At 34.8% G+C, this 15093-nt stretch overlaps 1 protein-coding gene across 1 annotated transcript in view; it reads right to left on the reverse strand.

The window, feature by feature from the left end:
- Positions 1-726: 726 nt before the first annotated feature.
- The window catches only part of RAB11FIP2 (RAB11 family interacting protein 2), a 36215-nt gene continuing 21848 nt past the window's right edge, over positions 727-15093 (reverse strand). The window contains exons 4-5 of the mRNA XM_068688949.1: positions 9117-9162; positions 727-5382 (exon numbers count right to left, since the gene is read on the reverse strand). Coding sequence (XP_068545050.1) covers positions 5155-5382; positions 9117-9162 — 274 coding nt within the window. The 3' untranslated portion in view covers positions 727-5154. The remainder of the gene's footprint in view (positions 5383-9116; positions 9163-15093) is intronic.

Genomic DNA, 15093 nt, shown 5'->3' on the forward strand with positions numbered 1-15093 from the left:
CAAAGTGGTTCAGTGTAGGACCTGGTCATGCAGCCAGTTAACTGCAAGGAAAGGAAGCACATCCAAATGAATTTCAAGCCTCCTCATGTGACTGGGTGAACTACCCATAAAATTATTCTTCTCTGAGCTCAGGACTACCCTCTGTACCTCCTTAGAAGCCAAGGAAACTACAAATGTGCAGGGACAGACTTTGCTGTCTTGCTGCCTCTAGAAAGAAGGAAAGAAGACACGCAGAAGCATCTTTTGCTGAGAACAGTGTGCTGAAGTGATCATTGAAAAAGTACCTGTGGGGCAAGAAGATACCAGTTTTCTGCCATTCTGGTGGGTTGTATTTTGTCAAGCAGAATAACAAAATCTGCAGTTTGTCCTCATGCTGAATGCAACTAAGAACTGCAGCGCCAAAGATCTAGCAGTGTTAACACAACAAGACAATCAGAGGAGTGGTGCATTTCAAAGAACTGCCGCTGCCGTGTAAAAACGACATTTATTTTAGCACATTAATAACATGCCCCTTTTTCCCCCCCGATTGTAAGGTTTGGACACTACTGAAGAGACCTCCTACAACAACTGTCCTGCATTTACCACTCATGTAGAACCATCCTTAAGGAACTAGTCCTCTCTACGACTTCTGAGTCTTAAAACCTTGGGCCTTATAAACATGTATTTAAGTGGGGCTTAGAAGTTACATGCTTTGCATAACACAGATTAATATCACAATTCAAGGAATACCATGGTAGTGCATCGTGGTGCTTTATTAGTGTTAGACATGCAATTTTTTTTTTTTTTTTTAATGGACAGAAATTAAAATATTAAGATAACATTTTAATCAAATTAAAGGAGCTGAAGTTGCAATAATGAAACAAAAATAAAGCTTTTCATGCATTCTAAGTTTATAGTTCTCACATGTGCATATAGTTGTGATTCTGTACCATTATTAAATTTAGACAAAGTACCATTGATTGCACAAGACAAGAATCAACCTTCAAGTTATAAGTAATGCTCATATCTTTTACAAACTTCCTGTATAACCTGGATCTTCAGCTTTTTATAGCACATTGTAATAATACAAGACATCTGGAAGCTTCTAAGATGAATAGGAATGGCTCTATCGCTTGTAATATACAGTGGCTTCTTCGATGTATAAATTGTGAAAGATAAAGCAAATGCCCACTATGCTTTAAAAGACCATGACTTTTTCCAACAGAAACAAATCTCAAAATCCTTCATAAACAGATTAAAGTGCTACCTATTGCATATCAAATACTTCCAGTGCCTGTATCTAGATTTAGAAGTTATAAATCCCTGAAAATAGGGTTTCATTCTCAAAGTGCTGACAGACCCTTAAATCTAGCATCATGAATACAGCAGCACTATAATCCTTCACCACGGACTTCAAAGAGAGGAAGTTAGTCAACATGCTTTAAATATCGCCATTTGAAAATCATACAGCTAACGCCTCTATCGTATCTACAACAGTAATGGATACGTAAACAGCAAAAAAGCAGGAGCTTACTTTACATACTTGATACAATAATTTTTCTTTAAAGCTGGAAGTGTAAATAAACCTCCAGTGCAGCAGTAAACATATTAAGACAACAGTTCTGTTTGTTTTAAGATGCTTCTAAGAAAGGGCATCCTGTACGGAAAGAACTGCACACTAGTACCTAAGGAGTATGAGTTTCATTAGGTCCCCACATCATGAAACCTTTCTAAATGCAAGGCAACATTTTCACAGCTGGAAAATTACAAATAGTTCTTGATACACAGCCAACAGCAATAAATGTAGTTATGTATAATCTAAGGAGAATGCTACATTCATTAGTAGGTGGAAAACCAAGCTAAACATAAAATACAGCAGCAAGAGGTAACGTACATAAATATTAAAGAAAATATTTCTGCTCTTGAAGAGCAAAAAGTTTTGTTACTTGCAAAATTAAAATATGGCCTTTTTATTTGTTCTTTAAAGTAAGTAAAGTACATTGCTATGTGCAGAGCTGTTTTGAAGGAGAATTTCCAAGTCCATTGTGTGCATGGATGAACTTTTATACTAAGTTCTGACAGATCAAAATAATGTAGAGATATCCAAAATTTTCATCCCTCCAAGTGTGAAGGGCAAGAAAAACTAATTGTAAGTGGCAAGTTATTACAACTTTTAAATGATCAGCAAGAAAATTTACAATTTTATCCTACAGGAGAAACATTTTTTTTTCTTCGACATATACATTACTCAGTATGAAGTATTTTCATTTGAAAGCTGCATTGTTCATCAAACACAGGTGGGGTGAAGATGCTTTTCAAAAATAATCTCAAAACATAGAAAAATATTAAAATTGCTTTCTAAACAGAAAATTATATGTGTGCAATCCTTCCAGAATTGCTCCAAAGTAGCTTATATCTTTAGTCATAAAGACTCCATAAAATATTTTCAGAGTTGTAAATGTCCCATTCTGTCTCTTTTGGTATCTTTACCTTTTCCTAAATTGCATTTCTCGTTCTCCTCTCTTTCTTGACTAACAAAAGGTGCTTTTATTCACTTATAGATCAGATAAAGACCTGATAGCACATTCAAAGCTTCACTAAATTTCTTCACTAATGCACAAAAATTGATCTTTTCGCTACCTTTAATCTGCTTATCATTCTTGGTATGCAAATATGTCAAATGATGTGCTTTTAGTCAATTATGCAGTTTGATATTCTACATTTACATTCTAAAAGAAGTGATTTCAGAGGTGCTAAATATAGTAGAGTTTCATTTTAATAATTATAAGTTGGCTTCCAAGTGAAAAGTCATTGGAGCATAGTCTCTGGTTAGTTTACTTGTTAAACCCCATCAATGTGTATGGTTTAATCATCACGGATAGTACAGATCATCTCATAGCGTACCAGTTAGTTTTAATATGTCTGTTGAATTCAAAACAACTGCACAACAATTCCCCATTTACAATATGAGAAAACCACTTGCCTCAGCCAAATATTCAAAAATGTTCAAGAACTTTTATGGAAATACTGAGTAACTGCAATACATCTTGGTGTAATTAGGAAATTAAAATCTAATTGAGTGCAAAATCTAACTTCCAACAGTAAACGTACCATAACTTAGTACATAACCTTTGGCACTTCAAATATATTACAACAAATCTACAGCCATTTAGACCTTGAGTGGGTCAAAAGAACATTCATATGGTTTACGAGGTACAGAACTTGATAAATCCTTCAGTCGTCAAAAGAGAAATTACTTGATGAAGTTGGCCTCTTTCTTTGTTCCAAATGTCTAAATGCACTACAACTGGTAGGGCTTGACTGGAATTGCTGAGGCTCCATGCAAGCAAAATTACCTACCCTACTGTATCCCAACATAGGGCTGAGAATACTCAAACTGCATTAATGTTAGTGCTGGGGAATGGGAGGCAGTTCCTAAAAATGGAAGAAAATGAAAAGAACAAAGATGAAAAGAAAAAAAAAAAGAAGAAAGAAAATAAAATCTGGGAACAATTGTACCACAGAATTTTTTTGTCTAAGAAGAATAATTCTGTGCTGTCATAGAAAACTAACATTGTCAAAAGCATTAAGAAAGCAGAACTTTTTCAGCTTGTCCAGATGACAGTTAATCAAGATATTACTAATCTTTGCAGATTTAAAAATGAAAATATAGATCTTTTATATCTGAAAAAGAAACAGATATTACTTGATGATATAAGAAAACAGGTCAGGTGTAGAAAGAGGAGGAAAAGACAGTCATTCCTTCCAAATCCAAATCTAAATTGTCCTAAAATTTTTTTAATACCTTCTTACTGTTTCACAGCAACAGACTAAGATGCTTATGAAGGAAATTAAAATTAAGATCTAATATTGTTCATATTGTGAGGATTATTCTCCTACTGTATTTTCCCATTGTAAGTTCATCACGATATTTTGCCAATTTATTGAATAACATATCCCTTTCATATGTCATCTTACAAACAATTATTAAATGATCAGGAAGACTTTCATTACATTCTTCTTTCATCTGCCTCAATGAAAACTGACTTTTAAAAGCACTTACAAGGAATACAGATCTTTTTTTTTAATTTTTTTTCCAAATGATAACCCTTTTTAAGTACTCTAGACGTGTTTCAGCAACACAGCCTAATTCTAAAGGCATATACTTTGTTGTCTTAAGTTTAAAAACCTGAAGAGACATACATGTATATCATGTAAAACTCAACCTTAAATTGAGTCGGTTATATACTTGCAGAATTATCATGTCTATTTAAGTCAGTCTGTTCATTTCTCCTATATTTTTACTGTAGTAGACTAACTGAACAAAGTATTCTTATCTTATTCCATACTTTTCTCCATCCTATTTCTGACTCTATTAACACTGGTCAAAGTACTTTAACATATAAAAAGGCATGCAATAACTTCATACAAAAAGATCCTCAAAATAATCCTGTCATGAGCTCACTACCAAAGTTCAATCATTATACACAAAATTCAGCATTTAAGTGTAAAATAACTGATTCCAGCATGTGCCATTAGTGAAATGGCATGATATTTTTTACATTGTCATACAAAAAGCACATTGTATACAGTACAGCATTTACTCTGCAAAGATTGTGCATCACTGCTTTCTTCTAGCATGTGTAGAACGAACTGCATTCCATTGCAACAAGTCACATTTAGATTTAGTAAAGCATACTACACTGGCTTGAAAACAGTGGTTTTGATGGCATGCTGTAATATCAGAATTGATATATTTGCATAATACCAATAATCAGTCGAGAAAACATTCAAAACAGCACAGGCTATCCCAGCTGAAACTGCCACACAGTGAACACTAAGCCATCAGATAAAACTGCATGGACATATTTCATGTGCATTATTTACTCTACTGTACGTATGGTGTACCTAAAGGTATTTTCAAGAAAAAAAAAAAAAAAGTATGTAGCTAATCCAACAAAACATTACTTTTGGCAGTCCCTGCTAGTGTTTGGAGTAAAAAACAAACGAACAAACAAACACCAATAAAATAAAACAAACAAAAACATGCCATAGTTCTGTCTCCCAATTCCTGAAATTTCTTAGGACAAAAGTAATGAAAAGAAATCAAAATGCTGAAGTGTTATTTCCTTCCCCTAATGTATTCAGCAGAAAGTACCATCAAGGGTCACTATCTTAGCTTTTGGAAAATTTGCCAGCTTTTCGAGAAGGTTCATATGGCACTCTGAGAATGCTAGGTGTTTCTTCCATTACTCGTACAAGAAGATTATCAATGTAATCCTCCAGTTCACGAATATGGGTGTCCTTCTTCTTAAGTTGCTCTTTATGTTTTACCAGCTCCTGCAAAACCTCTTCATAGGTAAGGTTACGGTATCCTGCAGTGGCATCAAAAGGATTTACATCCTACAGAAAAATTAAAAACAAAAACAAGAAAACAAAACAAAACGAAAACAGATTTTATTAAACAGTTCATTGATCTGAACACGCTTTTGAGTTTTCATGTATTTCCCACATACATGTCTTAACAGAAGCCATTTTTCTTCTACAACATAACTCAATTTGCTCTAGAGCTTTTCCCTCCAATAACCACACTGAAGCAAACAGTTGGAGACATTGCCCAGTTTGAACAGTTTCCCTCCACAATCACGTCAGCAAAAAATGTTGTTCTCAGAAAGACATATCCATGGCTTGTCAACATCTGAGCTGTAACCCCAAGAAAGGTTAGCAGGACCATTCTGGAAACCGACTACATGGTAACATTAATAATAAAAGAAAAAAAGAAAGAGCCCTGAGAATTCAAGCCCAAGCATAACGTTCTTGAGTTCTTGCCTTTTGAGAATATTATAGCAAAACATTTACTTAGCTTTAAATTACATCAGCCCTCATCTGTCTTTCATATTCTATTTTTAGTCATCAGTGGCTTGCCAGACCTTGGCCTCTGAATCATACATTACAACTTCCAATTTTAAATTTCAGGTGAAGTTAAAAGGCTGCATCTCATTTGCACCAGAGCACTTAAGGCAGAACTGTGTACTACTAAAAGATCTGGCTTGCTTCCTTCAAAGCAGAAGAGGCACAGAATTAAACAGCAAAGGAAACAGAGGTGTTTCAATAATGACGTCTGCTGACTCAATAAATACAGGCATTAGCAGAGATGGACAAATTAGTCCCTGTAACAAAGGGCAAGACATGGTCCAAAACACTACACACTTGAGTGTCTTATTCTGTGTCAAGAAGAAATAGCTGCAACCTTAAGGAACCAGATTAGGAGACATTTGGGAATGTATAAAAGGAAAAGATTCTGAGAGTCAGTTCATAAAGGTATTAGCACCACAAGATGTGAAAAACGGTTAAGTTTTCTCTGATTCAGGAACTGAAAAAAATCAAAGATAGGGAACCTCAAAGTACAATCATCTAACCTCTCAAATCCTGAACTACCAGGGCAGCAGAAGAACACAAGACAGCTTTTGTTTACAGTAGAAACTCCTCATTAAAAATGATAAAGCATGCACAGCTAGGTAGCACAGCACATAATCAAGTGTTCAGACACAAGTGTTCTGCTTCATTCCTTTTCTTCCCATACAGCTCCATATTTACACATTGGCATATGTCAAATCATTAAAACATGCAGGTGGTCAAAGTTTCCAAATAAACCTAATTAGAAGTGATGGTGTACTGCAAATAGGTTGAAGTACGACAGATCAATCAGCCTCTCTCCATCAATTATATTCTAATAGCAGCTCCTGAAATTATGTGCTTTTAAAGATTTCTCACTACATTTGAGATATTTAATGTCACGTTTATGTACTTGTATTTAGTATCTTAAACTTATGTTATCAAGTTGCAGCATTTTACAGGATCAATAATTCCCACGTTATAAAAATGTCTACCTTGATGAAATTTATATATTAGTAACTGATTTCCAGCAAGTATAGAAGAGAAAATAACTTCACTTTGTGGCTGTTAGATTTTTAACACGTCTTCTTCCACAAGAAGGAAGCTAAATCTTATTTTTACAGAATTATTAAAAAAAATATAAAATGAAAAATTCACTTCGATGTCTAAAATATAGGGTTTGCTTCATTTTCTGATTTGGCAAAGGAACTGGAATGAAGATGCAATTATGTTTTTAATTATTATATAAAGTTTACTGGAAAACTGTGTGTAATACATATGCTTTAAAGATGTGTTGCCATACACATGCTCTACACAGATCTTTTGAGTGAGTAACTTATCACGTTAAATATACAAGAAAATTCTAAAATGCTTTTACTACTTAGAAATAAATATTGTTAAAATTAGGAAGATTTTAAATGTCCATTTTGAACAATTATGCAACACATATCAGGAAGAACTATATCCTTACAAAAACAGCTACTAGAAATTTAATTCAAAACATCAGTCTTCTAATAAAGTATTTTTTAAAAAGATTTTAAATAACAGGCTATGCAAAGAAGGATTGCCTCAGCTACAAATTCCTACTGGGGAACAAACGGACATCCAGAGGAGCCGGAGGAAGTGGAGTCAGATAAAACGAAGGCCTGGCAATCTCTGATCATCTCTTTATTGTTCTAATGAGGAATTCTGCTCTGGGAATATCATCTAAGCTACTTTCACATCTTTTGTCCTACTTACTTCATCTTCCTTTCAGTTCTTAATTAGGCCTTAAAGAGCTCACACTGCCCTTTCAACTGGCTACTGCTCCCATTCAAGCACTCCTTTCAGAGACAGGTGTTGGCACCAGAGTAGAAGACATACAAACATAATTACTAAATGTGATGCACAAGGAAGAAATATAATAACTTGGTGAGGGCTATTATTGCAGAACCTAATAATAAATTACTTCAAACACCTTAGAAAGCAATCTTGAACATTTTAAAAAAATAATCAAATGGTTTCATTCAAAACTATGGTTGAGATATAGCTTCTTCTCTCCTAATTTGTATTTTGTATTAGATGAGCACCACCTTATAATCCTGCAACTGACATTTAGGATAGCTGCTATTCCACAAGAAAAATTATCAAGGATTTCTTTTATCACCTTTAAATCCTTTAAATAAAACAATTCACATATTATTTCTTAAAAGAATTATAAAGATGCTTTTACCAGCAATAAATTACATGATTTGCAGTAGTACATTTGCAAGCACACAGAAACTGTAATTATGGTTACGTTACAGACAATAGCTGCAAAGTTAAATCAATTTTTTTGATGTTGTGTTTTGTCAGAGATTAAGTAACCGCCTGGTAGCATTCAGTTTACTATCTGATCAAAGGCAGCATTCATATACTCTGACATCTCCCACCCGTTACTTACATTATAAAAACTTGGGTGTTTATAATAACATCAAATATTATTACAAGTCATTTCCATAAAGCAGCAAAAAACAAACAGTACAAAGTCATACTTCCTTGTGAAATTTGTTTTCTATATATTTTAAAGATTGAAAACAAACCCACGTTTAAAGATTTGATCTATTCACAGAATAAATTCTAGTAAGACCACATTTTCTTGCAAACAAAGACACTGTACAGTAAATCCATGGATTTTGTTTCGTCTTTTCTTTCTTAGTACACATTTTTAGATACCTTTAGAGTATTCGGAATAATAACTTCTAGTACATCTATTTTTAGTGTTTTCTGTGAGGCTGTTCATTTATTACTTGTGCTATTAATCTTGCCACATATCAGTTCATTACTTCCATTTGGATTGGCCACCTACAAATGGTCCTCAGGTCTCACTTTAGTGATAGGAAACACCTGCTAGGCCAGCTAATGCCTTGCTGCCTAATACAGGGTTACTCACCTGACTACACTTCTCTAGAGCTCTCCGAAATACCCCAATGTTTGTTTGTTTTTTTTTCTTACTGTGTGTGTAAAAATCTAATTATCCCTTTCTTCTCTACATCATAACACCAGAAGTTATCCAAATATTTTGCACATTTCCAAGTTTATTTTAGGCCTCTAATTTTCCAACTAGATTTTCTGGAAATAGCAATCAAAGGCAAGGATAAAACAAACAAACAAAACATAAGCATTTCCTTATAAGAGGTTCAATAAGAATAACAGCTCATATTGTGTTGGGCACCAATTAGTCGGTATTTACTGATGGTTTTCCATGACACTTCATAACTCACCATTGTTTTCCTGAGGTCCTCAATACCAGAAGGATTCGTATTAAAACTGTGGGGAAAACAAACAAACAACTATTAAAGGTCCATTTATCTGAACAAAACTTCTACTAGACACTGCTAGTAAACCAGGTGTATTAGGTGTACAAAGTATTTATGATGATTTAGTTACCTGATTTGTGAAACGTATTACAATTAGTACAGTATTCAAAGTTAATGGAAAATTTTGTATATTCTTCATTCACAATTTTTTCTTTCCTTCTGGTCATAAAATTAGAGCAATGCTAAGATATTACAGATTGGGCTTCACTAGCTCTTTGATTATTTCAAGACTTACCTTGAAATAATCAAAGAAAAAAAAAAAAGATATTTGAAAAAAAAAAAAAAAAAAAAAAAGATATTTTAAATGAAATATTCTGGAAATAGGTCCCTGGGACAAGGTTGTTTAAAAAAAAAAAAAACTAAAAAAAAAAAACTAATGTGTATTTCCAGTTTTCACTGCAGCTGCCAGAGGAGAAAGGCCCTTCAGAAATTCCACTCAGGTCACCAGGTTAAGTTAGAGATGAAAAGCTATCTTGTATTAATAATATTTATTTTACATATAAATTTGAGTTAAAAAGCTATTATTTTGTAAACTTAGAGATTATCTCACACATCCAGAAGGCAAAGCTATTTCACTGTATTGTATGGTTGAGATGCTTTTCTTCCTCAACTGCAAAAGGGCAGTAGATACTGATAGAAGCAGCCATTGTCAAAGTGTCAGACCCAAGAATCAGTCCACTGTTCTCATGGGTTGATGTAATTATTTGTAAATGTCTTCAAAACTCAGTGCTTGCTATAGCAAGTTTCAAGAGAAACTAAATCTTAGAGAAACCGTGCGCAGAATTTGGACACAAGTCAGAATTTGGATATGACTCACTGATAATATTTACTTCATAGCATCATAGTAGGTATCATTACTTCACATCACAAAGCCTACCATTTAGTCAGGTTGTACCTATTGGCTGTCAAGGGTAACATCTGTTGACAGCTTCTAGAAAACAGATCTCTGGAGTTGGCTGCATTGAACTGGTAACAAGCTACTACGAATGCTACATAAGCTTTCATAGACTTCAGAAGTAACAAGTTCATTTCTTTCATATTTTTTTACACTAGAGAACCTCAACGGCCTAATACTACTGATTAGTTCTACAGTCAACAAGCTGGTACATGAATACAAATAAATTAGTAATAAAATACTGCAATCCTAGTCTCTGGTTGAAAGAGTAAGTCCAAAAGTTACGCAAGTAATTGTACACCTTTTTTAATAATTTTATATGTAGCTTAAAGGAAGGAATTTTGTGTCCATCACTCTTTGTTCTCTGCATTTGAAAGCCATGTATTTCATGGTGTAAAAGTGGAAGAGACATAATACTTAATAAAACATCATTTTGTGTACTTTTTTGTTTCAAAAGTAGTCTTTTGCTCATAGAGAAGCCCAGTGAACCATCTGCCAGACTGAGGATATTAGATGAAGATTGGATTACAAGACCAGTCACAACCAGAAATAAAAAGGTGTCTGAAGAATCAAGTTCTGGCTAATTCCCATTGTACCTGTTTGTAACAGTGATCTGAAGCATTCTGCTGGAGTTTGCTGGAGAACGGTTTTGAATGAGGGGCCGCTTTCATCGGGTATTGTCTAAGCAGCGAAAGGCAGGAACCCTCCCTCACGGCCTGCCTTTTAGTTGCACGCTGATGTGTCAAACCCATGATGAACTTGCTTCATTCATGGCTGCCTTTTGTGATCCAAGCACAAAAAAAATGAGTTAACTGAACTGGATCGAATTAGCTTGGTGAAAACCAAGAATGTCTCTATTTAACGAAGTGTGGCGTTAATTTGGGCTATCTTTCTTTTGGGACTGTTTCCTCATGTTAGACAAGATATAGAATAATGCGGCCTGACTGCTCAACTGAGCGACTTTCTGAAAGGTTAAAACAGCAAGATCTTTCACTGCACTGAATGACTTTATGGTTTCTGCGAAATAACTTCTGGGACTCTCTTTCATAGCAGCAGCTTAAAAGAAAAGGGGCAGTTCTGACTAGGAAAAGTTACATTAGAAAATTAGAAATATAAATCACTGCCAATATGGGCTATTTTTTTTCCAACTAAAAACATATCTTGTTTCTCTAACATTGTGGACATTGCAATTACAAAAGAGTACATCCGCCTATTTCACGTGAAGTAATTTGAATACCCCTGCAAAAAAATGAAAAACTATTAAATGCAATATTCACCAATAAAACCCAAATCCCATGAATACTCATATTTTAGAGAGATATGTGGAAATATACTGCTTCTCAGTGAAGCAGGAAGAAACAGGTGCCGAGATTGCGTCTAACATTTTCAAGTCAGATTGTCTAACTAACTGACTTGGGAGCTCCATGGCCTCGCCGAGCCTCTCTGGGTTTCCTGGCAGCTCTTCCAGCCCGAGGTGAACGTGAGCAGTTGCAGACTCTCCCAGCTGCACCCATAATTCACTGTCCAAGAACCTTTTAATACCTTGAAAGAGCATACTGTAAAATTATGAATGCATACAGCTGGGGGAGTTGCAGATATTGTGCACTGAAATTAACGAGAGCATTTATTTTTGCATTTAAATTTCATCACAATAACACACACCCCTTCAGTTATCATCTTACTTGATTGCTTGATAGCTCATAACAGATTACAGAACACACACCTCTAGGACTACAGCCCATGAATTGCACAATGATCATAAGCATCCTTCAAGCAACTCTTTTCTCAAGTCCGTAAGAGCATTCCAAAAGTATTGATGTAAGCAATAATATGAAATCGTGTCATTTTTACTGCATTACCATCTCAGCACATAGGCAAGCTATAGTCCTGACTCTCTTTTTTTTTTTTCCCCCAGGGCTTGATAAATTTGCAGGGAACTTTTGCTATGGAAAAGACTGGGAGCAAAAAGCTTGGGAAAAAAAAAATCTTTTTTGTTTTTAGAATGCAGTTCACTGTAAAAAGTGATTGTTAAAAAATGACATTATGACTATAATTACTGTCTCAATTATGTCCAGGCTAAACATGCTCAGTTTATAAGTAAAAAGATGTTTCTTTTCTAATAAATGGATTTTTCACCAACTCGCCTGAGAACTGAAGTCAGGCTGGGTTTCTCTGGCTCATGCATCGTCATTAGGACTGTGTGTACCTCCCAGGTGTTACATCTGATTCTGATGCCTGCTTATTGCATGTACCTTCTAACCTATACAAACTGGCCTGACTGCTCCTTGCTCCTGTTTCCTTCATCATCTCAAGGAATGGAGTCATCTTCTCCTCTTCTGCTCATCCAGACAGGCTGAGAAGCCTCCCTCTCCACCACTGTAGGTCAGGTCCCACAGTGATTGGTATCAGGAGGTCCATAAATCTTCTCTTACAGCTAATAAACTTTCACTGTCTGATCACCTTTAAGAAATTTGGGAACTAGTAAACGAAGTCAAATTACATTGGCAGGTCTGAGGAAGAACGCACAGGTTCAAGATCAGCTGCAGTAAGATCAAGAAGGGGACTGACCAAGCACGCCACCCAGCTTCCACATCCCCTCTAGCCACCAGCGGTACAATAGTCTCATTCAATCTAGCAAAGAAATTCATTATGCCCCCATTTCACTCATCTGGGAATTCAATTATTTGCCTTAAGAATTACTTTATGTCAGATATTTTCACTGCATTAAGTCATACCCATTATTTTACTACAACTTTGTCTTTATATGTTTACTGCACAGTAAAGCTTGCTAGAATTTCTGTTTTATTAGCTTAGATTTCAGTTTAGGTATGTGAGATGAGAATCCTTTCCTATTGCCATGTTGCTGGGGGGAGAAAAACGATGAGAAATAAATATGGTATAAAATGATAATGGTGACAGACATACATAAGTCTGATTCTACGTTTTGGATCATAATCATAACAAGCATATTATTTCTACTTTCTTGCTATTTTCCTTAAATGCATTTTGTTAGAATCACATGAAACTCTCAAGCTTCTTTCCTAACACCTCCCCTTTATGAGGCAGTTTCATAGTTGCATTCCTGGCTGATTATTTGCAGTTTAGGTAGGGACTTCAGTGGAAACATTCCAGGAACGGTGTGAAGGAGGCACTCCTCCAGCACAATCAAGGTGAAGCACTGCAAGAAGAGGGGCCACCCATTGCTGAGCCTTCCCTGTGCTAGTATAGCACTGTCTGGGTTCTCTATTGTTAAGATTAAATGTACCTCGAGTTGAAGATTTATCACAAGCTCAGGTTTATAATTGGAGTTTTAAATTTTGTCTTCTGAAGTTTAATGGTAGTTAAAAATTCAAACATTAGGACTAGTGGCTGCTTAAATATTTAGCTTCTAAGTATCTAGAAATTAAAACCATGCTTATTTTTTTTTTCCTACAACTGATTTAACCATTTTAGTGCCTGAACCATTTACTCTGACAACATAATGAATGGGAATCAGACTCCTAAATTATGCTGTATGGAAATCATATTTTTCCAAGGAGCAAAAGCTTTTTACTTATATTATCCATATTAGTTATATGGATATGTTATCCATATTATTTATATGATCACTGTTTTGTATACTATTAGAAATTAAAATGAGGATACTTACATTAATATTCAATATTCAAAGTATTTCATATTAGATATGAAGTATATTTCATATTATATAAAGTATTTCATATTATATATGAAAGTATTTCATATCTTGTAAAATATCCATTGTATCAATGTGTTCAGTGTGAGCTTTCAGTTTTCTTTAATTCAGAACATCTCTGTAAAGGTAATTAGCAAAACTACCATGGTCATATTCTGTTAGTCTAAAAATTATTCTTCTTCTTACTTACTTAGTCTTTGGCCTGTTGCTTATTATTCTTTGGATTATCACAACACACATACCAGCAACTTAAAATACTAAGATACAGTTTAAGTTATTACCAATGTACTAGAAAAACAAAAGAAATGAATAAAATCAGATACAGTTAATGAAATTCAGAAACTGAGTTTTCCATAGAATAGGATTAGCCTGCTGTGTCTGGCAATGCAGACATCACTTTAGACTCTGAAAAGGAATGACTGTCACGTCTGGCAGTTAAGCAAGCATATTGCTATTTCGTTCCCAATCAGATTCTGGGGAACATCACTTAAGACACTTTGCTATATAAATTGTCCTGCTGTCGAGCCATGCTCTGAAGCCTTCTGGAGTTTGTGTAACCCCAGGAGGACACACAAAGAACATCATTTTTTGTTCCTATCGCTCCATTTTCTTAATATTGCTAAGAAGACTCATGCCAAGAGTTAACTGGACCAAAAATCTCAAACTTTGAATGCAAGATGCATTTCTATTGCAAACCATTTGTTCCCAATCTACATATTCTTTACACAGACTTCTTTGGAAATGACCTGTTCATGAGCAGACTGCTGCACTTTGTGGAGCCCTTCTGATAGCAGAAGGCTCCATGAAGATAAAGGATATACAGGCTCAGAGTGCAGTCCTTGATAAAGGTCCTCAACAAAATGCACTTCAAGGCAGCAACCTTTTCTCTTGTATCTCTCTTTATATATAATACATATATATATATATAAATAAAATGTAGCACAGTAAAAACACTACAGTGCAACTAAATAGAAGACCAGAAGCTTTCAGTTACAAAACTTGAATAATTTAACAAAAAATAATTGCTACATACAGGAGAGTTATACTAAATTAAGGGAGAGTTATACTAAATTAATAAATAGTATGGCTAGCTACGGTAAAGAACCTGTTGGCAGAAGTGAAGCACATCCTACAGTGTTTGACTTTCCTTGCTGACTGCACTAAATAAACTGTTTGTAAGGACTAACAGCAACTCAGGATATGACAATCCTTAAATAACACAGCCTAAGCACTTTGAAAATTGCATTGTTTTGCCTGAAATGACATATTTTTGAAAGTGTTTTGCTGGTGGT

This window comes from Anas acuta, chromosome 7 (genome assembly GCF_963932015.1).
Source record: "Anas acuta chromosome 7, bAnaAcu1.1, whole genome shotgun sequence".
Lineage (NCBI taxonomy): Eukaryota > Metazoa > Chordata > Aves > Anseriformes > Anatidae > Anas > Anas acuta.